This window comes from Eimeria maxima, genomic scaffold (genome assembly GCF_000499605.1).
Source record: "Eimeria maxima Weybridge genomic scaffold, Emw_scaff147, whole genome shotgun sequence".
In the NCBI taxonomy this organism is placed as follows: domain Eukaryota; phylum Apicomplexa; class Conoidasida; order Eucoccidiorida; family Eimeriidae; genus Eimeria; species Eimeria maxima.
Window position 1 is genome coordinate 1 of NW_013564420.1, and position 20,559 is coordinate 20,559.

A 20,559-nucleotide genomic window follows, 5' to 3' on the forward strand; every position below is an offset into this window, starting at 1 on the left:
TAATGCTGCAGGAAAAAAAAAAAAAAAAAAAAAAACACGAAATATACACTAAACCCTAAACCCTAAACCCTAAACCTTAAACCCTAGATCATGCCGAATCCACTAAACAAATGCACCATTTTAAATGCGCCGGTGTTGCTGTCTGTCGATCTGCTGCAATAATGACGTTGTGTGAGGCTCCTCAATACGGATGTCTGCCCCACGAAGCCAGAGAAATTAAAGATGATAGGACAGAAAGAATACTGACCACGGCCCAACAGAAACTCTAATGACAGGTAGTAGGCCCTCTTCACGTCCTTCTCATGGAAGAAAGCGTTTGTGTCATTCAGAGTTTCAATGAGACGGTCGCGAACAGAGAAGGCGGCAGCCCTGTAGCACGACTCCGGGTCCAAGTTGAACCGGGTTTTTGCAAGTGTATACTCCTAAGGGGAAAGCAGGAACAGAAAGCAGCAAGGAAACCCCTCTAGTTATTGAAACATGCCCGTTTCAAGACGGCGGTAAACAGAAACTTATTCCAAACGTTCCGGGTGTTCGTACACCTTGGCGGTGTTTGCTTGCGTAGCTTACCACATGGTTGACTATGCTTCTCTGAATGGAGTGCACGTCGGAGGGCAAGTATGTTTCCATGAGTTTCCATAGTTTCTCTTTCTTGTCGTCTGCATGCGGGTCCTCCACAACGTTATACATACCGGGGATGGTTCGCGGCACTGCGCCTGTCAGCTTTGAGAAGGAAGCCTTTCGCTTCATCTCCCAGTGCTGGTTGGTGTCACTGGAGAACACGTCATCCACTCCAGTTGCCATTTTCTCTATATTTCACTGTGGAAGAAGAAAGAAACAAAGGAAGAAAAAGATACAAACAAATCAGAGGAAGCCCGCCCGCCGGACGCCTCCACCTGGAATTCGCAAGCACAAACCACAGACCAGTGCTGTGGCGAGCGCGGCGTGAGCGTTCAACTTGAAAGAAGAAATTTAAAGGCGCAGTGCAAACCACAAGAAATTCTTCTGGATTAAATTCAACAGCTTCCACAGCAACCGCTTTCCACTTCTAGGGAACGCTGCTGTGTGTGCGGAGCTGCTGCTGCTGCTGCTGCTGCTGCTGCTGCACAGTCCGTCCACACAGCGCCTGAGTTCGAATGAAGGTAGTGCTTCTCTTCGCAATCGCGTCGCCTTTTTAAGATAGATGAATTACTTGACTTCTTCAAACGGACATACGCATCTCCTACACTTAAGGAGCAGCAATTAATTGTATTAAAACCCTTTGATGACGTCTCATAGCCAACTCCGCTGCCATGCAGCGGAGTCGTTGTTCAACGTGCATCAAAGCGCATCGGCTGTCTCCAGAGCACAACTGTGTTTCTGTACATGCATTTATTTCTTGTATTTCAGTTTCTGCAGAATTCACCCTTACATCTGACCTCACCTGCAACCAGCAGACCATCCAAGTGGCAGCCAGTACTGGACCCTGCGGTATCAGCCACTACTACCACGAGGCTGTCAGTACTCCCTAGCCTCCACACACCTTCTACTCCACACCCTTACGAGTTTATGTGAATATGTACGGAAGGATTAAACAGGCTCACTGCCTCCCCTTCGACCTGCATTCGAGGCTAACCACAGTGTTCTTCCAACATGTAGTATTGATGATTTCTAGAGAAATATGTGTCTTTTCACCATTGTCCGTGGTATTCCAGTTTGCTGGTTATCTTCCTTTCTGCCCCTGTTCCTCTGAAGAGGTGTTAGGCACGCATGCAGCGAGGAACATCGAAGAGGGGGGCAGCACAGCGCAGCTAAGCGAACCCTTTACCGTTGGAAAGACTGAATTATTTCTGCTTTCTCTCAAAAATGCACATTGTCCCTCATATGCCTACACTACGGAAAAATGCCCTCCTATACGTGCTGGCACTGAACATGTGTTTTCTCCAGCAATATTTGGGGTGGGAACTTGAGGGGTCTAAACACATATGCATATATCTGAGGCGAGGGCAAATATCAGCTATTTAAAGAATGCTTTCACTAGATGTTTTACATTGCTACTCCCCCTGGTTTGCACTACTACAGCTGACGACAGTCCTCAGCTAAGGCTGACGAATATCTTGGCAGAAATAGTCTCCTTGGACACAGGAGCCAGGGTGCCAGTGGACCTTTTGAGGTGGCGGCATATGCTTCAGAAGCACATAAGGTTAAGTGCTTTCAGAGCAAATCCGCATGCACCAACTAAATACACGCATCGAGCATAGTGAGGCCGTTATTGAAAGAAACAGCAGTGGCAGCGGCGTCGTCATTCCACGCGCATAGGAGACACTGAGCAGTGGTTTTATACCCAAACAGACTCAGGCATGAGGCAACAGTGCTATAATTTATGTTCTTCTCTGGTACCTCTGCCAGCACCACAGGCAAACGCCGCTACACGCAGCACCACATAAAATTCTGCACAAGCTGCCTTTGGTGTCTTTGGTGCATTCACGAACGCTGGATGTAATTCTCAAAACTCAATATGAACCAAATAAGAGTGGTACCGCAACTCTGAGGTAGCCGTAGGTTGAAGAGGGGGTGCCAATATCACAGGGAGCGCCTTAAAACAAATACATCAACTATCCTGCCCACGAGACAGAACTAGCAAAAGATTCTGGGGGTCCCCCCTCCATTCATGCACCGCTGGACATCCATTCCTGAAGTTGCCCCCCCCTGGGCCAATCATGCTTTTGAGGAGAATTGCTTAGTCCCATTGACGAAGCCACTTGAAGTGGCGGCTTCATGGCGATTTGACTCAGTAGTGACAGTTTTCCGTTATCTTCGCTCACCGCTACCTTAGCTTCCGATAGTTCAATCACCTCAACCGGCTCCTCGTCGCAATGATATTGAGGAGAGTTAGAAGAAATTGCAATAATTCCATGATTTACAGAAAACCAGCGCCAATTTGATGGTGTATTGTACATCCCCTCGGTTGAGGCAGACGAAAGGTGCAGGCCAACGCGTCTCTAGCAACTGCATGGAGATGTTGCTGGCCGTACACCCTGCAGAGAGCCTCGGAGGGAGTGATGTGCACTAAGACTAAGTCGTCCGGGCTAAGTAACTGCCGTAAGTTTTCTCCAGCACTCGAGGAGAAGAAAAAGCTGAATTTTCGGCTAGGGCTCCGGGGATAATGCCTACATCACTGGGAATCATTGTTACATTATAGCGCTCTTGCAATGGTCGGTCCTGGGGTTCTGTCAGCTGCGCCGGAGCCACGTGTGCCACATAGGGTAGCGAAAATACCTGATATTGGGAAGTGGGTATCGGAGGTTGTAAAATACTGTGAATATTCACGATGTCAGCCGGGTTAGGCCTGGTGAAAGGAAAAAGCTGCCAGTGAACACTGGCGCACCTTCCTGCAATTCAACCCCCCAGGCTTCCATATATGAAGGGGACAGGAATCGACTTTAATTATTAACTGGCAATGTAAGCAATACATTTTGCTGGCAATATAAGCAACTAATTGTTGCACAGCAGCCAACTTAGGACCAAGTAAATGTAGATGCCGACCTGGGACAGTGGGCGATCCCACTGAGTCAGCCACGCATCAGAGATGGTTAACGGTAAAAAAAGTCGGTGAAACGTGATAGTCGTGTGTAGGCTAAAATACAAGTTATCTAGAAGAATAAGTTTAAGGCCGAATTTGAGGTGAAAGCGACAAAAATATCGTCTGGTGAGCAGCGCAGGGAGACGCCATGATACGAGAGCGACGGAATATATAGCGGAGCGGGAAGCTTCTTAAGCATTCTAGTAGTTGTTGGCAATTCAAGGAAAGCTGATTATTGGTCGAAGACGTGGTATAAATCCACGAGTTACTTTTTTTCTGCAGTTTGGCACGAGACAACTCACTCATCTAGCGGACCGGTACGGCGACAACTGCACTGACGGCCATGCAAAGCGCGTGCTGAAATCGCAGCGGTCAGAAGGAAAGCATTTTAATTTATGACTTGTGAAATATATCTGATAAAAATTTTCTTCCTCTTAGGGGAAAACACGCAGAAGTGAGCACTACAGCGAGGGCAACTGAGGGCGGCGTACATAAGCGATCGTCGATGAACCACCTTTACACTTGGGTTTGAACGAAGCAGGGAGAAAATGTATTTTTTTTGTACTTTTTTAAAATGCATATTCAGACCGTTTTGCTTTCCTGAGAAGAATTCGGAGAGACTGGCTACAATAAGCAAGCGCGTCGGAGGCTGACGGTGCTCGCCGCACAGCTGGCCGCACACACGACATACGCTGTAGCTAGCTTGGGCGATATCGAGTTGGATCTACCGACGTCCTCACAACTTCTGCATCCCTAAAGTGGGACTCTTCTCCTTTGAGTGATCTCAACATTTCTTCTTCCTTTTTCTTCTTCGAGCTTCTTTAGCTCGATTTTCTGGCCCTTGCAGCTCTCCGCGGGTGCAGGGCGCAGCCAGCTCACTACTGCCTTTCACAGCGTCGTTCCCCACCTTGGCCCATGTGCCACATGGTCATTTTTCTTCAGTTTGTTCATGAGAAGAGCTGCTACAGTGTAGCTCGAACTCAACTTTAAACGCAGCCGTTTCAGCGGCGACAATATGCTGCATCGCAACCCGCGGTGGGCGCTTTGTGCAGCCCTCGCTGCACTCTATGGCGGAACAGGAATCGCCAGTAAGTCTAAACCTCATAAAAACCTTACATTTAAGCTGCTTCAAACACTTTATGCCAAGTTCAGCCTCTAAAGCTGACCTTCGCCCTGGTGGCTCAGTGCTCGTTCCCTCCCCGGGTCGCCTATGGGACGACCGAGCCGTGAGAAGCACTGCGCTCCTTCTGTTTGCTTGCGCCCATACAGAAGCTGTTTTACGCTTCCACTTTATGCAAATTAATGCATTTTGCCACTTCAGCTGCATCGGTGCAGTGGCGGATGTATGACTTGCGTGCATTCATGTATCTAGCGATGGTCGTAGGGAGTGGCGCCACGCTCTGCTACTTAAACTACATGTTGCAGTGGTGGTAGCAGCGCCAGTCTGTCATATTATGGGTTTTTGAAACAAGAAGCAAACGGCACAGGAGGTCTTCAGCCTACCGCCACTTCTCTGCTCTTTGCTGTGTCTGCAGGCGCCGAAGTTAACAATGAATTGAGCAAGTGCGAATCTGGGTGGACACCCTGGACTACCTGCAACCCGCAAACTGGTCTGCGGGAGAGGCACAATGCACAGTGCGAGACATGGGTGGAGGTTGAGGAATGCCAGAAGCTGACAGGATGTAAGTTGTTTTCCTTGTACGCTGCTCTATGGAAAGTGGCGACAGCTGAATGCCTCCGATTGTGGTGGCTGATCTTTATAATCCCTCAAGAAAAGCCGATTTTTGCTGATTATTTATTTATGCATTCGCGTCCAGTTCAAGTGGTGCCTTCTGTTGTGGTTGGCGGTTGCGTGCAGGTGGCAACTGGACTCCTTGGTCTCCCGGCGATATGTCGTGTGTGGTGGGACAGTTTCAAACCCGCAACAGGGAGGGCTGCCCAGAGGTGCAGGAAGTGAGGGCATGCAGGCCTGTACTTCTAGAATGCAACGATCAATGGACCCCCTGGACAATGTGCGACACCAACCGCGTCCAGGAAAGATACAACTCAAAGTGCGGACCCGTCGAAGTCCGCGAGTGCAACATGGACGACGCAGAGATCGAGAAATGTATGCTATTGATATACAACTAAGGGTTGGGGGGAGCATGCAGATTGTCAACAAAATTGAACCACTGCACACACAACCTTAACGTCGATGAACATGCACGATGCAATACATGGCTGTCCAAGTGAACTGAGTGAACTAAATGAACTGAGCCCATTCTGGCTCAATACAAATGCTCGAACCAGCCTACAACATAACATACGTCTTGTATACGTACTTGCCTGTGAATGCTCGTGCAAACGGATAACAAATTATTTTCTTGTTTATTCTATACACTCTGAGCACAGGTGGTCTCCAACTGTTCGTTCACACACTGTTTATTCTTGAACAGTTGTATTGCATTTGGTGATAATAATTCGTGCACTGGTAGTATAAACCCGTGTATGGATTTGTATTACTGTGCGCAGGCGGCGAGTTCGTGGAATGGGATCCCCCTATGAATGGAGACTGCGTACGCGGGGGTACCCACACGCGTTACCGTCAAAACTGCCCAGACCGCAAAGAGGTGCGGGTGTGCGGAGCCTTTGATTGCAGCAGCTGCTCTGTAAACGCCACTTGCGATCCCATTGGTGCATCCTGCGAATGCAAGCCTGGTTTCCGCGGCAATGGGAAGACCTGCGAGGCCTTCAACCCCTGCGAAGATACCCCTGCACCTTGCGACAGCAACGCCATCTGCACCCCAGACGGCAATGACGCCAAATGCCAGTGCAAGGCAGGCTGGGACGCAGATTCCGGAGCAGGCAGCAGCAAGAAGCCTTGCGTTGAGGTCGACGAGTGCGCATCCAACACCCACCAGTGCCCGGCACACTCCACATGCATCAACACCAAGGGCTCTTATAAGTGCGACTGCAACCAGGGATACGTCAAGGGAGAGGACGGACAGTGTCATGACGTCGATGAATGCACCAACGGAGAGCACACCTGCCCCGCTCACTCCACTTGTTTGAATACAGCTGGCAGCTACGAGTGCCGCTGCGACACTGGGTACAGCGGAAATGCAACTGCAGACAGCCCTTGCAAGAACATTGACGAATGCGCCAACCCCAACGCCTGCTCGGCCAACGCTATCTGCACAGACACCGACGGCTCCTTCACCTGCAGCTGCCCCGAAGGGTACAGCGGCCAGGGAACCCATGACTCTCCCTGCTCCAAGATCGACTTCTGCGCAGACCCCTCACTCAATACATGCGGAGCCCACTCCACTTGCGTGAACACCCTCACATCTTTCAAGTGCATCTGCGATGCGGGATATGAAGGCGCCGGCACTCGCGAGAGCCCGTGCGTGGACGTGAACGAGTGCTCGAACGAGAAGCCCACAAACAACTGCAACAGAAACGCAAACTGCACCAACACCGAGGGATCCTACACTTGCGAATGCAAGCCCGGTTTCTCTGGCGACGGCATCGGTCCCAACGGGTGTACCGACATCGACGAGTGCGCGGCGGAGCAGTCCCCCTGCGACCCTCACGCCTCCTGCAGCAACACTGAGGGCTCGTATGTATGCACCTGCAACTCCGGCTACGAGCCAGCTTCAACCGACGGGCATGCATGCAAAGATATCGACGAGTGCGCCACCGGTGCAGCTGGGTGCCACGTGTCAGCACAGTGTCTGAACACGGACGGCAGCTACGAGTGCAAGTGTCTTGAGGGCTTCGTCGGCGACGGAAAGACCTGCAGCGACGTCGATGAGTGCGCTGCGGCGACATCTCCTTGCGGTGACAACACTCACTGCCAGAACACAATTGGCAGCTACGAGTGCGAGTGCAAGGCTGGCTATGGCAACATGCAAGACAACGCATGCAGCGACATTGACGAGTGCAAGGATGCGAACACCAAGATCCCTGACAACTGTCTTTGCGTGAACAATGATGGCAGCTACTCCCTTGAGGCGAAGGCTGGATACGAATTGGTGAACGGCGAGTGCATCAAGATCGACTTCTGCGCCCGCGGCGCATGCAACTCGCTGGCCTCCTGCAAGGAGAATGAAGAAGGCACAGCGGCGATCTGCACCTGCCTGCCAGGCTACAGCGGCGACGGCACTGCTGAAGGCCACTGCAACGACATTGACGAGTGTGCAGGTCAGAATGACTGTGCTCCTGCCGAGCAGGGAGGCATCTGCGAGAACACTGTCGGCTCGTACACCTGCAAGTGCAAAGAGGGGTACAGGCAGGATGGAAACTCATGCACTGAGATCGACGAGTGCGCTGAGGGAACCCACAACTGCCACCCTTCCGCCACCTGCAGCAACACCCCCGGAAGCTTCACCTGCCAATGCAACAGTGGATTCACTGGCAGCGGTGTGGAGTGCGAAGACATTGACGAGTGCTCAACTGAGGCAGATGACTGTGGTGCAAACACCATCTGCAGCAACACCGTTGGTGCTTTCGAGTGCAACTGCCGTGAAGGCTATGAACGCGCAGACGCAAAGACGTGCGTCGACATCGACGAATGCGCGACAGGCACACACACTTGCTCGAACCACGCCACCTGCACCAATACCGATGGGTCATTCACATGCCAGTGCAACCCCGGCTTCGAAGGTGACGGCCACAAGTGCGAGGACATCGACTTCTGCGGTGCTGGACAGCACGACTGCAATGTGCATGCCGAGTGCTCTGAGAGCGAGGACAACACCACTTTCAAGTGCACCTGTATAACAGGGTACGCTGGAGACGGCCATGGCGAGGCAGGCTGCCAAGACATTGATGAGTGCGCAGAAGAAAACATCTGCGGAAGCAACGCTGTCTGCACAAACACCGCAGGAAGCTACCAATGCGCATGCCGTGAGGGCTTCGTTGCATCAGCTGAACAGCAGCAGCAGGGAACCCCAGCACTGGTTTGCGTGGACGTCGACGAGTGCAGCGACGCTTCGAAGAACACATGTGCCAAGCCAGCCGACGGAGGCATTTGCACAAACACTGAAGGCAGCTACGAATGCGCTTGCAAGCCAGGCTACCAAGGTGACGGCCACAGCTGCGCAGACATCAACGAATGCACTGCACAGGGCACCTGCGGCGAACACACAACTTGCAAGAACACACCCGGATCCTTCCAGTGCGACTGCGTTGAGGGATTCGAGCGCGCTGATGAACGCACCTGCCGTGACATCAACGAGTGCGAGACAGGAGCAGTCGTGCTGCCACCGAACTCCACCTGCGTCAACACTGAAGGCAGCTACGACTTCGACTGTGTTGCTGGGTACCGCCGCACTGATGGAGCTTGTGTGAAGATCGACTTCTGCAAGGAGAAGGGATGCAACGCAAACGCCACATGCCGCGAAAACGATGCCGGCACCGAGGCCATCTGCACTTGCAAGGAAGGCTATGAAGGCAGCGGAGAAGGCGAAGATGGTTGCCAGAACATCAATGAGTGCGAGAGAGGCGAACCCTGCAAGGACTTCGGCGAAGGCGGTGTTTGCGTCGACACACCAGGATCATTCACTTGCGAGTGCGCTGCTGGATTCATTCAACGCCGCTCCGTTTGCCAAGATGTTGACGAATGTCTCGACGGAAAGCTGAACACCTGCGCTGCCACCGGAGGCGTCTGCTCCAACACCGTCGGTTCCTTCACCTGCTCGTGCGCCAGCGGCTTCGAAGGCGATGGCCACACCTGCAATGATGTCGACGAATGCGCAACAGCACAGCACACCTGTGACCCGAATGCCACTTGCGTCAACACCGAAGGCAGCTTCGAGTGCCGCTGCAATGCCGGATTCGAGGGCGACGGACACACCTGCGCAGACATCGACGAATGCGCAGACCCAGCCAAAAACACATGCGATACACACAAGGGTGTATGCCAAAACACCACAGGGTCCTACACCTGCGGCTGCAAGACCGGATTCAGCCTTGCAGCTGACGGAAGCACATGCGAAAGTAAGAGAAGGCCAAACACCAGCAGATTACTTGTTTCATCATCTTTTCTGTTCATTGACATCCCAGGCCATTGCTCATAGAGAGTGTACAAGTTTCCTTGTTTCTGTTTTGCTTTTGTGTGTGCAGACGTCGACGAGTGCGCGGCGGGAACTGCAAACTGCAACGAGCGAAGCTTCTGTAAGGACACAGAGGGTTCCTACCAATGCGAGTGCAAGAACGGCTACAAGGCTGCAGGAGAGGACTGTGTGGACGTTGACGAGTGCGAGGCTGGCGTGCATGGATGCAGCGAGCACGCAATCTGCACAAATACAGACGGCAGCTACTCCTGCGAATGCATGGAGGGATACCAGGGAGACGGCAAGGCTTGCGAGAAGACAGTCGGCGTCTGCGACTCCGCTCCCTGCGGTGCCCACGCCACCTGCGAGCCTGCAGGGGACAACTACACTTGCACATGCCACCCAGGCTACGAGATGCGCGAAGGAGCCTGTGTTGACATCGATGAGTGCACAGCAGGCAGCCACAACTGCGACCCTCATGCCATTTGCACAAACACCGACGGCTCCTTCACTTGCGTCTGTGGCAGCGGCTATACCGGCCTTGGCACATCCTGCGAAGACATCGACGAGTGCGCGGGTAACGCAGCAGGCTGCGACATCCACGCCGTCTGCACGAACACTCCCGGATCGTTCAAGTGCGAGTGCAAGAGCGGCTTCGAAGGCGATGGCACGCAATGCACGGAGAAGGTGTTGCTCCCCGGACAGATTCACTGCGAAGCCTGGACTGCATGGACAGAGTGTACCGACGGCGCCAAAACCAGCACACGCAGCTGCCTTGCACTGCCGCTTAAGAAGGAGATGCGCGCCTGCCCTGCAGCTGACTTCTCCCAGTGCGGAGAGTTCACTGAATGGACTGCCTGCCCTGGAACCAACAATAACCTGTCTCATAGGCGCACTGAAAGATTCGGAGAACCCGGATGCGAAGATGCAGAGGAAGTCCGCGAATGCCCAGATGAAGGTTAGTGTGCCGTTAGTTTTGTTTTTGTTCTTGTTAAACTGTCTTTATCTTGTTTGTGTTGAACCCTTGCATTTTCATGAGTCCTCCCGTTAAGCCTATTGTCTTTCTCCTTTCGTTTTTCTTTTCCAAAGGCGCCTGTGTACGTTTCCATCTCTAGGGGAGTTGCGGTTTGTGTGTGGTTTCAGAGACCGAGCAGAAATGCGGCGCCTGGGGTGAGTGGACCGCCTGCGGCGACCCATCCCCTGGCCTGAGAACTCGCGCACGCGAGAACTGCCCCGATGTGGTAGAGTTCGAGCGTTGCACTATGCCCAGTGAGCCTGAGGCTGGCGAAGTGACTGAGCCTGACACAGAAGGAGGAGCCGGAGTTGGTGGCGAAGTGACTGAGCCTGACACGGAAGAAGGAGCCGGAGTTGGTGGTGAAGTGCAGCCCGGTACAGAAGAAGGAGCAGGAGTTGGTGGTGAAGTGCAGCCCGGTACAGAAGAAGGAGCCGGAGTTGGTGGTGAAGTGCAGCCCGGTACGGAAGAAGGAGCCGGCATTGGTGGCGAAGTGACTGAGCCTGACACCGAAGGAGGAGCCGGAGTTAGTGGCGAACCGACCGAAGAAGAGGGCACCGAAAGCACCGGTCCATGCAAAGAGTTCGGACCCTGGACGGCCTGCAAGGAGGACGAGAACGGAGTCGGCATCCAACGCCGTATGTGCGCCGGCAGAGAAGACATCATCGAATCCAGAATTTGCACTGTCACGGATGACTGCGGAGAATGGACCCCCTGGTCAACTTGCACTAACGGCAGCCAGGCCAGAAACAAACGCTTCTGCACCAACGTTAGGGAAGTCCGTCTCTGCGGAGGTCAGTCAAAGTTAAATGTTTTAGCTCAACCAGAGGATATAAACGACATCTCCTCCCAATGCTGTAGAGCGATCCGCTACACTGAGATAATGCCTGCACTGCATAGCCACAAGCCTTCATTAGTACTTTCAGTTCGAGTATTATCGATGAGAGATGCGTTGTTGGTGGATGGTGTTCGCAGCTGACATTCCAGTTACAGACGGATGCACGTGGAGCGAGTGGACTTCTTGCAGTCTAGTCAATGAGGAGGGCGGCTACTTCCGCACGCGCACATCCTCTGACTGCAACATGAATGAAGTGCAGGCCTGCTCTCCCAGCAGCAGCACAACCGCAGACAGCGAAACAGAAGGCACCTGCTCTGCATGGAACCCCTGGACGGAGTGCTCGAACGGCCACCAGACACGCAAGTGTGCCACAATGGAAGCAGAAGAATCGCGCACTTGCGGAGAGACTCCAGAGAACTGCGGTGAGTTGTAGTAATCATGAGTAAAGCGGCTTATCTTCTACAACAAAGTTTTATTTGCTGTGGATGGTTTAGCTTTGTTTCATTAGGGATTTGCTGTGTTGCTGACACTGTACCTGCACAGGAGAATTCGGCCCCTTCGAACCCGCAAACTGCACGGCCGGCCAAATGGTCACCAGGACGCGCACCTGCGGAGAAACCGAGCAGAAGGAAACCAAACTGTGCGACGTCAGCTCCACCGGTGAGTATACGTAATGATATATAATCAGGAATACTGTATATATGACCCTTGCGGCTGACGAGCGCTTGTTTTGTTGCTTATAGTGTGCTTACTGTGTTTTGTGGTTTTGCTTCCCTTCAGAAGAAGGAAAACAATGCGGTCAGTGGGGCCCATGGAGCGAATGCAACATCCACCTGGGCTCAGAGGACAATGTGCGTGTTCGTGAGGACACCGCTTGCGGCGTGACGGAGTACGAGGAGTGCAGCGAGCCGGCGAACAACGCCTTTGTCTGCACACCTTGGAGTGAATGCTCGGAGAAGAAGGAGCGGAGAACGTGCACCATCCGCAAAAACGGTCTTGTTCAGACACGTCAAGAATTCAGAACATGCAGTGTAGACATCGCCACAACTTGTAAGTATAACCGCGAACGACTTTGAATTACGTGCAGCCAGAGTTTACTCATCAACCCTACACTAGTATGCGCATAGTGGTTAGGGCTTGCTGGTACTTTTGGACGGTCTGTTTGTAGTTACATTTGTCTGTGTGTGTGGTGTCATTTAGGCGGCGAGTTCGGCGCATGGTCTGAATGCAACGCTGAGGGCTTGCATCAGCGCAGTCTCGAGAAATGCCCCGACGTCATCGAGGTCGCAACTTGCGGCAGTAAGTTTTGATGATGTTGCTGTCCGGCTTAGAATATTGGCTTTGGTGTCGCTGGCAAGCAAGGGTAGAGAGGAATGGGGAGAGAGGAGGAGACAGGAACACGGGGTTCTTTCTGTTTGTGCTTGTGTTTAGGTGAGGATTGCCCGCCATTCGGCGAGTGGACTGAATGCGGCGTTCCAGAGGAGGGCATGCGTTCTCGCCAACGCATTGACTGCGTTGAATCTGCAGCCTGCCAGTGCACAGAAGTGGAGAGCTGCTTCGACACCGAATTGCACCCCATTCCAGCCCCCGGTACGGAAACAGGCGAAGGAGAGGGAGAGACCGAGACAGGCGAAGGCGAAACTGGTGAAGCAGGTGGCGAGGAAGGCGAGCAAACAGGAGAAGGCGAAGTGCAGCCCCCAGAAGAAGAGCTTCCTGGGGAGAGTGTAACTGAGCCTGAGGAGAAGCCTGAGGAGGAGCTACCTGAGGAGGAGGTTACTGAGCCTGAGGAGAAGCCTGAGGAGGGTGTGACTCAGCCTGAGGAGACACCTGAGCAGCCTGTTGAGGGTACCGAAGAAGAGGGCAAGCAGGAGTCTGAGGCTGCCCCCGAAACTCCTGCCGTCCAGCCGAAACCAGAGGAGGGTCACGAACGCCCAGAACCCGAAGAGGAGGAGGAGAAGAAGGAAGAAGGCGGCGGCTTCCCAACAGCTGCAGTGGCAGGAGGTGTTGGTGGTGTGTTGCTCATAGCTGCTGTAGGTGGTGGTGTTGCAGCCTTCACTAGCGGCGGAGGTGGCGCTGGCGCACAGGAGGCAGAACAGGTCGAGTTCGAAGGAGAAGATACCGGAGCAGCAACTGCCGAGACACCTGAAGCCGATACAGTTATCGACATCACAGACGAAGACGACTACTGGGCCGACAGCGGCGACATTCAGTAAAGTTGAATGTCTGTTTTCTTCCAAGGAGAAGATACAAAACCAAAATCTTAACAAAACGAAGGATGCGAAGGCGAAACAGGCCAAAGTCGACCTGTTTTCTCATTCAATCAATGGTTGCAGTCGTGAAGGAGCTGGACTCAGTTGCATCTCCACCCCAAGAGCTCGCCGTTAGTGGGCAAGTTGGATAGGGTGAATGCATTTTCATCTCCGCAGGCGAAAGTCACGACGAGGGCCTGTTCTTGTTTGTTTGTTTGAATTGGTTGGTTGGTGCATCCTGCTGGATTTCAACGACGGCAATCATCACGCAGTGAGACGGAGCAGCAGCGCATACTATTTTCTGAGCAAGTTCATCGTTTATTTTTCGCTGTATCTCGTAGCGCCGAGGAAGCAAACAAGCAAACGCCCATCAACTGACCAACCAATGAGAGAGCCCTCCTTTAATTTCCACCCCTCTTCTGTCTTCCGAAGATTCGGCGGGGTTTCGGATGGGGGAAAAATTGTGGTTGGATTGGTCGGGTGTTTTCGTTTTCTTTGATTGATGCAACAATATCTGCTAGCCAGCGTACAAAGAATAGCTGCAGTTCAAATGAATGCATCTTAATTATTCCACACCGCGGTGCCTCTTCTTTGCCGTGGCACACCTTCCGTTTATTACCTCCACTCAAGATTTTCTCCCCCCAACCGAACAAATTCAACACACATCATTTGCATCCATTTTGCTCGGCTTTTATCGAGTCTCCCAATGCGAGTTTCACTGCAAACGATGTTGCGGGGCGGACACCTCATAGGTAAACAGTTATAACACGAACGCACAGATGATACGATGCCTCGTGAAGGGAGGAAACAGACTCCCAAGATTTATGTTTCTCGCGGTGCTCTCTTTAATGGGGGCGGCAAATATACATAAGGCCCCCACATCGACTGGAAATCAGTTGCGGTGATTTACTTGAACATATACGATGTATATGTCCATAAGAACTGAAAGAATATGAAGCTGTTAAGCTGCATCTCAGCAGCTCATGATAGTCTGCAGGATATTTAGCTAAGTACATTAGGACAGTCTGCTTACGAGTTGTGCTTGCCGGCTGCCCTGACGAACCAGCATACTTAGTCTATGTTACGTAGTGTAGACGTCTAAAAGGGTAATGGGTATGTTATGCCGTCGTGTTGTAGCTTCGCTTACGGTATGCTCTATGCTTGCCGTAAACTGCACATGAAGATATGCAAACGAATTCGAAAGTACATTTCCTCCCCGTACAGTGGCTGAGAGAGAGTAACCAGACGATTCCAATCGTTGCAGAGAATTCACTGCGAGCCCACAGTGTGTGTCGGTACTAGCATTACTGCTTCAGTTTGCGTTTCCTCAGGTTCTCGTATAAATATACTGATTCCTCGTTCTATGTTCAGTACATTGTATTCAAAGGGTCTGGTACAAACCCCGTCGCATAAGCAAAGGCTGAAGTTGCATTCGCCGATTCGAAGGGGCTTGCCAAAAGTTATCTGGTGATTAAAGAAAACGCAGATCACCACTTGTGGGCGTTAAACTCTCCCTGCCTAACTCTCCAGCGTTACCCCTGCGTTGGCCCCAGCATACACGGTGGCGGCAACTACTAAGACGGTGATATATTGCTCCCTGGCTAGCCAAACAAGAAGGTGCACGCTCATAAGCATACTGATTCCTGGTGATACGCCTAAGCTGCACACTGTATTCAAATATGTCAGCTGTCACAGCCGGGCAGGACAAGTTCAACAAAAGAAAGTCGCCTGAAGGTTGTTTCCAAAACTCAAAAGCCAATCAAAAAAGCATTTGCAGACAACGCCTTTGTCCATCACTTCTTCTTAGCCGCTGCCTTCGCCAACAAAGCCTTCCTAGCAGCTTCCTCCTCCCTGAAACATCGAGAACCGCATGGCAATCCACTATCAAATGACACAGGCCAAACAAGAAGGGTCTAAACTGCTACGAATACACGACCACACTCGACGCACTTCTTTATTTGGGCTTGCTTCTGCTTGAAGTCCTTATCTTCTTCAAACTCAATCGAGTCCTTTTTGGGGGCCTTCAAAGGCTTCTTCTTGCCTCCCTGCAACGTCATCAAACAAAAACGGCAGTCTTCCTCTGCTTCATCTGATTCCCTGTAGGAAGGCGGTTGCCTCCATACGCGTGCTCACCTGCCAATTATTAAACACAATTTAACCATTTCATCGACTTTACTAACACCAATTTTTCAGAATAGGTTACCCGCATGCTACGTGCATGCATACGAATCACAAGGCAGTCCCTCAATGCTGCTTCCCCACTCCACTACCGGGCGCAGCGTCAGATATCGGGTGCAACCCCAAGCAACAAAGCTAATAATACTGCGGTAGTTCTCCTTCAGCATATTCCGTGTACATCTGGATAGCGGTGCCTCTACACGCATGCGATTGGGACTCTAATGTGATCTGGAGTTGGTCGGCACAGAATTTCAAAAATCCACACACCGAGCAACCAGAAAATGTTGGATCCCCTGATGGTTTGTAGTGGCTTATGCATGGAGGAGTTTGATATACTTAATCTTGATCTAAAATATGCTCTACGAAGCTCGCAGATGTTCCTTTCTCCAGTGGGGAACCGGTTCCTTACCTGGCTTCCCGTCGGCATTTTGGACAGGCGCTGGAAGAGGAAAACAACTTAATACTTCAAATGCCCAAAAAAGGCTTTGTAATTTAGAGTTAAAATATACTTTTGTTGTACGGGTAGCGCCAGTTGCCTGTGTGTTCTTCCTCTATGCGGCAGCTTCATCAATGCATGCAATCGGGCAGAGGAAGCCGTTCAAGGGCGAGGAAGTGGTTATCTGCAGCTGCTTGAATGTGCAGCAGTTTTCGGTATTCCCATGTAAAGCATATTGAAGTGTGTTCGTGTGCTTGTTTGGTATTATTTGACTCTTCTGGTGTGTGCATTTAGTCATCTTCGTGTAAGTTGGCTCGCCGCTCAACTGCCTGGAAGCATCCGGGCAAGCGATCCACCACGTTCCAATCTGCTTGCGACTACGTGTGTAGTACGATGGAGCCTGGAAAGGATCATTCGAAAAATAACCCAGAGGTCGTTGTCGTCCCTCCGTCAAGCAGGTGGGTCTACTTCGGCTAGTCCACTGGTTCCCGGAGCTGTTTCTTATAGACGCTCATTGTTGTTATTGATCCTGTTCCCAACAGACCTCCGGAGGCCCCCTTCGCAGACCCTGCAACTGGTGCACCTATTCAAGGCAAAGCATTCTCTCAGACTCAGCCCAAACCAAACCCGTCTAAGACTAATTCAGGGAAGTTTCTAGATCCTGCAGAGATTGACAACGTTTTTGAGCGACAGGAAAGTCGCATGCCAGATTTATGCGAGGAAGAAACAAAACATTCGACTTCAAAATAACAGTGAGCGGTCAGCACCCGATGGCATTTTCCAGCCAAACATGCCTGGCCACCACTGGCCAACTTGCTGGGGCTTAGGTACGCTGCGCGCCTTGTACTTTTGCCTTGATGTGTTTTCCAGCAGAAGCAATTGCTCCCCCGAAGTTGTCGGCGTAAACCTTTGTGTACTCCATGACACCTGCCGGGATGTTTTCAATATCGCTGCCAGTTGACGTGGCGTAGGTTGGGCCATTTCTTACTGTATGGCATGTTGGCGAAAATCATCACGAGGAATGCGGCGATTCCAATGAGAACAACTGTAGCCTGTTCATTTTTACTAGCTCCTCTGTGCAAAGTGGGCTCATAACTCACCACTGCACGCTGCAGAAAGTGTCCAAAAGAGGATCGCGTCACTCTTCAAGCACACCTGACATTGGGTTGAATCATGACTTTTCATTTTGGTTCCTATTATTGTTCATACCACAGAATCCGCTAGAAGTATTGCTCCAGAGCACGCAGCGGCAGCATCAAGTAAGAGTAACACGTGGTAGGTGTAGGCCTGCACAGGCATCATGCCATGTAGTTGCTGGCGGGAGGATCCTTGAGCAACTTACAAGCAAGATATCAATAATTCTGTAAAACCTTGTCATTTCCATAGAAGGATCATATATTGTTATCGGCCTTACCCAATCGTCACAGTTCCGGAAGTCAGAGAAACCTGTTTTTCGTGGGCGTGTACACGGGAAATTCGGCTGTTTTTGGTGGCAGCGTACCTCTACCAGCTCCTTAATCGACCTGCATAACAGCCCAATGTTCAGTAGCCAATAAATTTTGCGGGTTTGGTACTCACCAAGGATGCATGATAATTTTACTCTCCGTGCTAGCTCCTTCAATTCTGGCATATGCCATGAGTCCGGCGCAAAGTCCAGTCTGAACTAACATTTTTCGAGTTTCAGCGGAGCATGCGCATTTTACATACCACAGTGAGAAGGCCTCCCATCAATTTTGCGAAGTCTGAAGGATGGGCTGAGTCAGGTGCATTGAAAATGTCGTCAATTCATAGGCTTACTGATACATTCAGGGCAATAGGTTGCGAGCGCAGCTGAGGCAAAGCATGCGGCTGCTCCGCACAACGACAAGTAAAATGCCACCTGAAATTCTAAATGAGATTTCGCTACTTCTGCAAGAGGGAACAATTGAAATTGACCTGCAACGCTGTCTGCAGGTGGCCTTGGAGTTTGCCGCGCATGGCCATGTGGCCGTCAAATGCCATCCGTGCCTGCATCCACAAGTGCATTTTCTCGAGAGATGAAGACGAATGGGAGGGGTCTGGAGTCAAGTGATAAATAACAAGCAATCTCGGAGGGATCAGAAATAATGAATCTGAACGGCTACAACGTCTTTTAATTGCATGTGCTGTCGATACACTCAGCAGCCGGCGGTGTACGAACGGCACCTCCAAACATTGTATGCGGGGAGGCGCACTGAGATACCCGATCTAGGGGGTTTCCGCTACATTTCCTTCAACCATAGATGCGCTCTGTTAAGCATTTTACTGATCATAGTGGTCGAATAATATTTTCTTCATCGTTACGGTCTATACTAAAAAACTATGCAAATGTTGCTATGTGTTTTCTAAGCACCATGTGCCATGCGCAATTAAAGACGAAAAGTGCACCACTCCTCATAATAACGGTTTATAAGTTAAAAATAGTGCCTCACCCATCATATCGCATGAGAACAGTACATTAACACTGGATGAAGACCCTAAGTACGGTTCCATATCCAGACATACTCACTGTTCTGGGCGAATCACGAACGCTTGCTAGAGGCAGCAACGAATACGTAATACCTAAACCTGACGAACTTCGGAATTGTTGGCATTCATGGCACCAGACCAATATAGTACAAATCATTTTTGACCGAAAGTATCTGAACAGTTGTTCACTGTGAGTAAGTTATGGCCGTTTCTGCTTTAAAGTGTGCACAGTGGTAACTTGTGGATGCAGCTAGGAAACGTATCAAACGTGCGGAAAAAAACTACCGTTTGGCAAATGCACACTAGGCAGGGATTTAGACGCCACTTGCACGATGAAAAGCTTCAACGCCTGTAGCAGAGTGTGTAAAGTGCAGTGCAGTTACTCACTGCCGTCGGACAATCGTGCAACTGTGACGGTTGGTTTTGTTGAGGATGGGGCCACCAGTGTTACCAGCGTTCGCGCTGTGCCCGTCAAAGTTCTGCTGACCTGCTTCGTTAATCCTGCTCAGCGTAGAACTATAATCCGCACTGCATGAAAATAAAATACTAACGCCTTACACTACGGGTTAACCTAAGGTAGTCTGCAGCTGCTCTTCAGCCAACGCATTTTATTAGGTAATTCAGATGCTTTTAGCTGTCTCTGGTCCGTATCTCCAGGTGAATAGTTTGGGGAATTAAAGCAAAAGAATATGATACATGTGTAATGTTGTGCTTCATTAAGTGCATCAATCGATCCCCTGCGAATATCCTGTTGAGCTCGCGCAACAGTTCGTGAAGTGCTTCTGACGTCCTCCATCAGCCATTACTTGCCGGCTATTCCACACGAACTAGGCATAATCGCCATGTCAAAAATAGCAGTGTTACATGGATGAAGCAAATGCAGGTGGTCAAGAAGGATTCATTTCTATTTCAGCCGAGTCTTCGTTGAAATGTTGGGACCGGTCCACTGCCGTTAGTCCACTGTACTTAGCCGCACTCAGTCCAAGTTATGTAGTTCATTACGGTGCATTTCAGGGATTTTAAATTGCATGAAAGACACGCAAATAGATTGCAGGTCATATGCGGCTCCAGGAGTGCAAAAACCTCTCTTCACGGCGCCCAGCGCAGCAGTGTCAATGGGGCCCCAGAACAACGCTGGTGAAAGATGCAGGAATTTCAAAGAGCCTATGGAAATCGAAAAGTACATGTAAAAATATGGATATTCCACGGTAAAGTGCTGAAGCACTGTCAGCAACACATTCGCACACAAGAACAATCGGCAGGAAGTACTATCAGCCAACCGTCACGTCACCATTCAGGTCATAGGCTCCACACATCTGATCGCGTTCTATCCTCGGTTCCCGTGCTCAGTGTTTTGAGGTTTACTTCTTTTTTCCCTATTCATCGAAGGAAAGGGAGCAGTAATACCTGCCAGTTCATCACCAGTGGACCGCCTGGCCACAATCACGTCCAGTGAGGGTCTACGTGACGAAGGCTCTTCAGGTTTCTAGCAACAGGTACTATTTCTGGCCTTCAAGACATATCAACTCAGAGGCTTTACTATCAGACAAGGTTACTACTGCATATTGATGGTGTAGGGCTCTGGCTGTCTATCCACCTGGAGGATCGACATGCCCTTTGCAGGGAAAGCCCACGAATACTTGTCTGACAATTAGACCTTTCACAAGCTGCAGCCATACTGAATGGTTCGAGGTAATGAAACACAAGGTATAAAAGGATCGCATCCTTTGTGAAGAAGACAGGAACCTTGCGTTGCATCTCTTCT

At 50.9% G+C, this 20,559-nt stretch overlaps 5 protein-coding genes across 5 annotated transcripts; 1 reads left to right on the plus strand and 4 right to left on the minus strand.

Annotated features, from left to right (window-relative positions):
* Positions 1–247: 247 nt before the first annotated feature.
* EMWEY_00017600 (Phosphorylase , related) lies at positions 248–801 on the minus strand (the record flags this gene model as incomplete). Its single annotated transcript, XM_013479924.1, has 2 exons — positions 248–422; positions 568–801. Coding segments are annotated over 2 exons (409 nt in total), but the record flags the coding sequence as incomplete, so codon positions are not given.
* A 3,773-nt stretch (positions 802–4,574) lies between these two features.
* On the plus strand, positions 4,575–13,657 carry EMWEY_00017610 (microneme protein, putative; the record flags this gene model as incomplete). Its single annotated transcript, XM_013479925.1, has 11 exons — positions 4,575–4,647; positions 5,095–5,241; positions 5,418–5,666; positions 6,071–9,538; positions 9,665–10,552; positions 10,738–11,400; positions 11,582–11,866; positions 11,988–12,104; positions 12,225–12,494; positions 12,645–12,743; positions 12,876–13,657. The coding sequence occupies 11 exons, from the start codon at positions 4,575–4,577 to the stop codon at positions 13,655–13,657; spliced, it is 7,041 nt and encodes a 2,346-aa protein (XP_013335379.1).
* Positions 13,658–15,486: 1,829 nt separating this feature from the next.
* EMWEY_00017620 (hypothetical protein) lies at positions 15,487–16,038 on the minus strand (the record flags this gene model as incomplete). The annotated part of the gene is made up of 3 exons (XM_013479926.1): positions 15,487–15,544; positions 15,644–15,790; positions 15,920–16,038. The coding sequence occupies 3 exons, from the start codon at positions 16,036–16,038 to the stop codon at positions 15,487–15,489; spliced, it is 324 nt and encodes a 107-aa protein (XP_013335380.1).
* A 1,092-nt stretch (positions 16,039–17,130) lies between these two features.
* Positions 17,131–17,606, minus strand: EMWEY_00017630 (hypothetical protein; the record flags this gene model as incomplete). Its single annotated transcript, XM_013479927.1, has 3 exons — positions 17,131–17,234; positions 17,296–17,416; positions 17,517–17,606. The coding sequence occupies 3 exons, from the start codon at positions 17,604–17,606 to the stop codon at positions 17,131–17,133; spliced, it is 315 nt and encodes a 104-aa protein (XP_013335381.1).
* A 2,164-nt stretch (positions 17,607–19,770) lies between these two features.
* EMWEY_00017640 (hypothetical protein) lies at positions 19,771–20,552 on the minus strand (the record flags this gene model as incomplete). Its single annotated transcript, XM_013479928.1, has 2 exons — positions 19,771–20,018; positions 20,474–20,552. 2 exons carry the CDS (start codon positions 20,550–20,552, stop codon positions 19,771–19,773), a joined length of 327 nt encoding a protein of 108 aa, XP_013335382.1.
* Between the last annotated feature and the right edge of the window lie 7 nt (positions 20,553–20,559).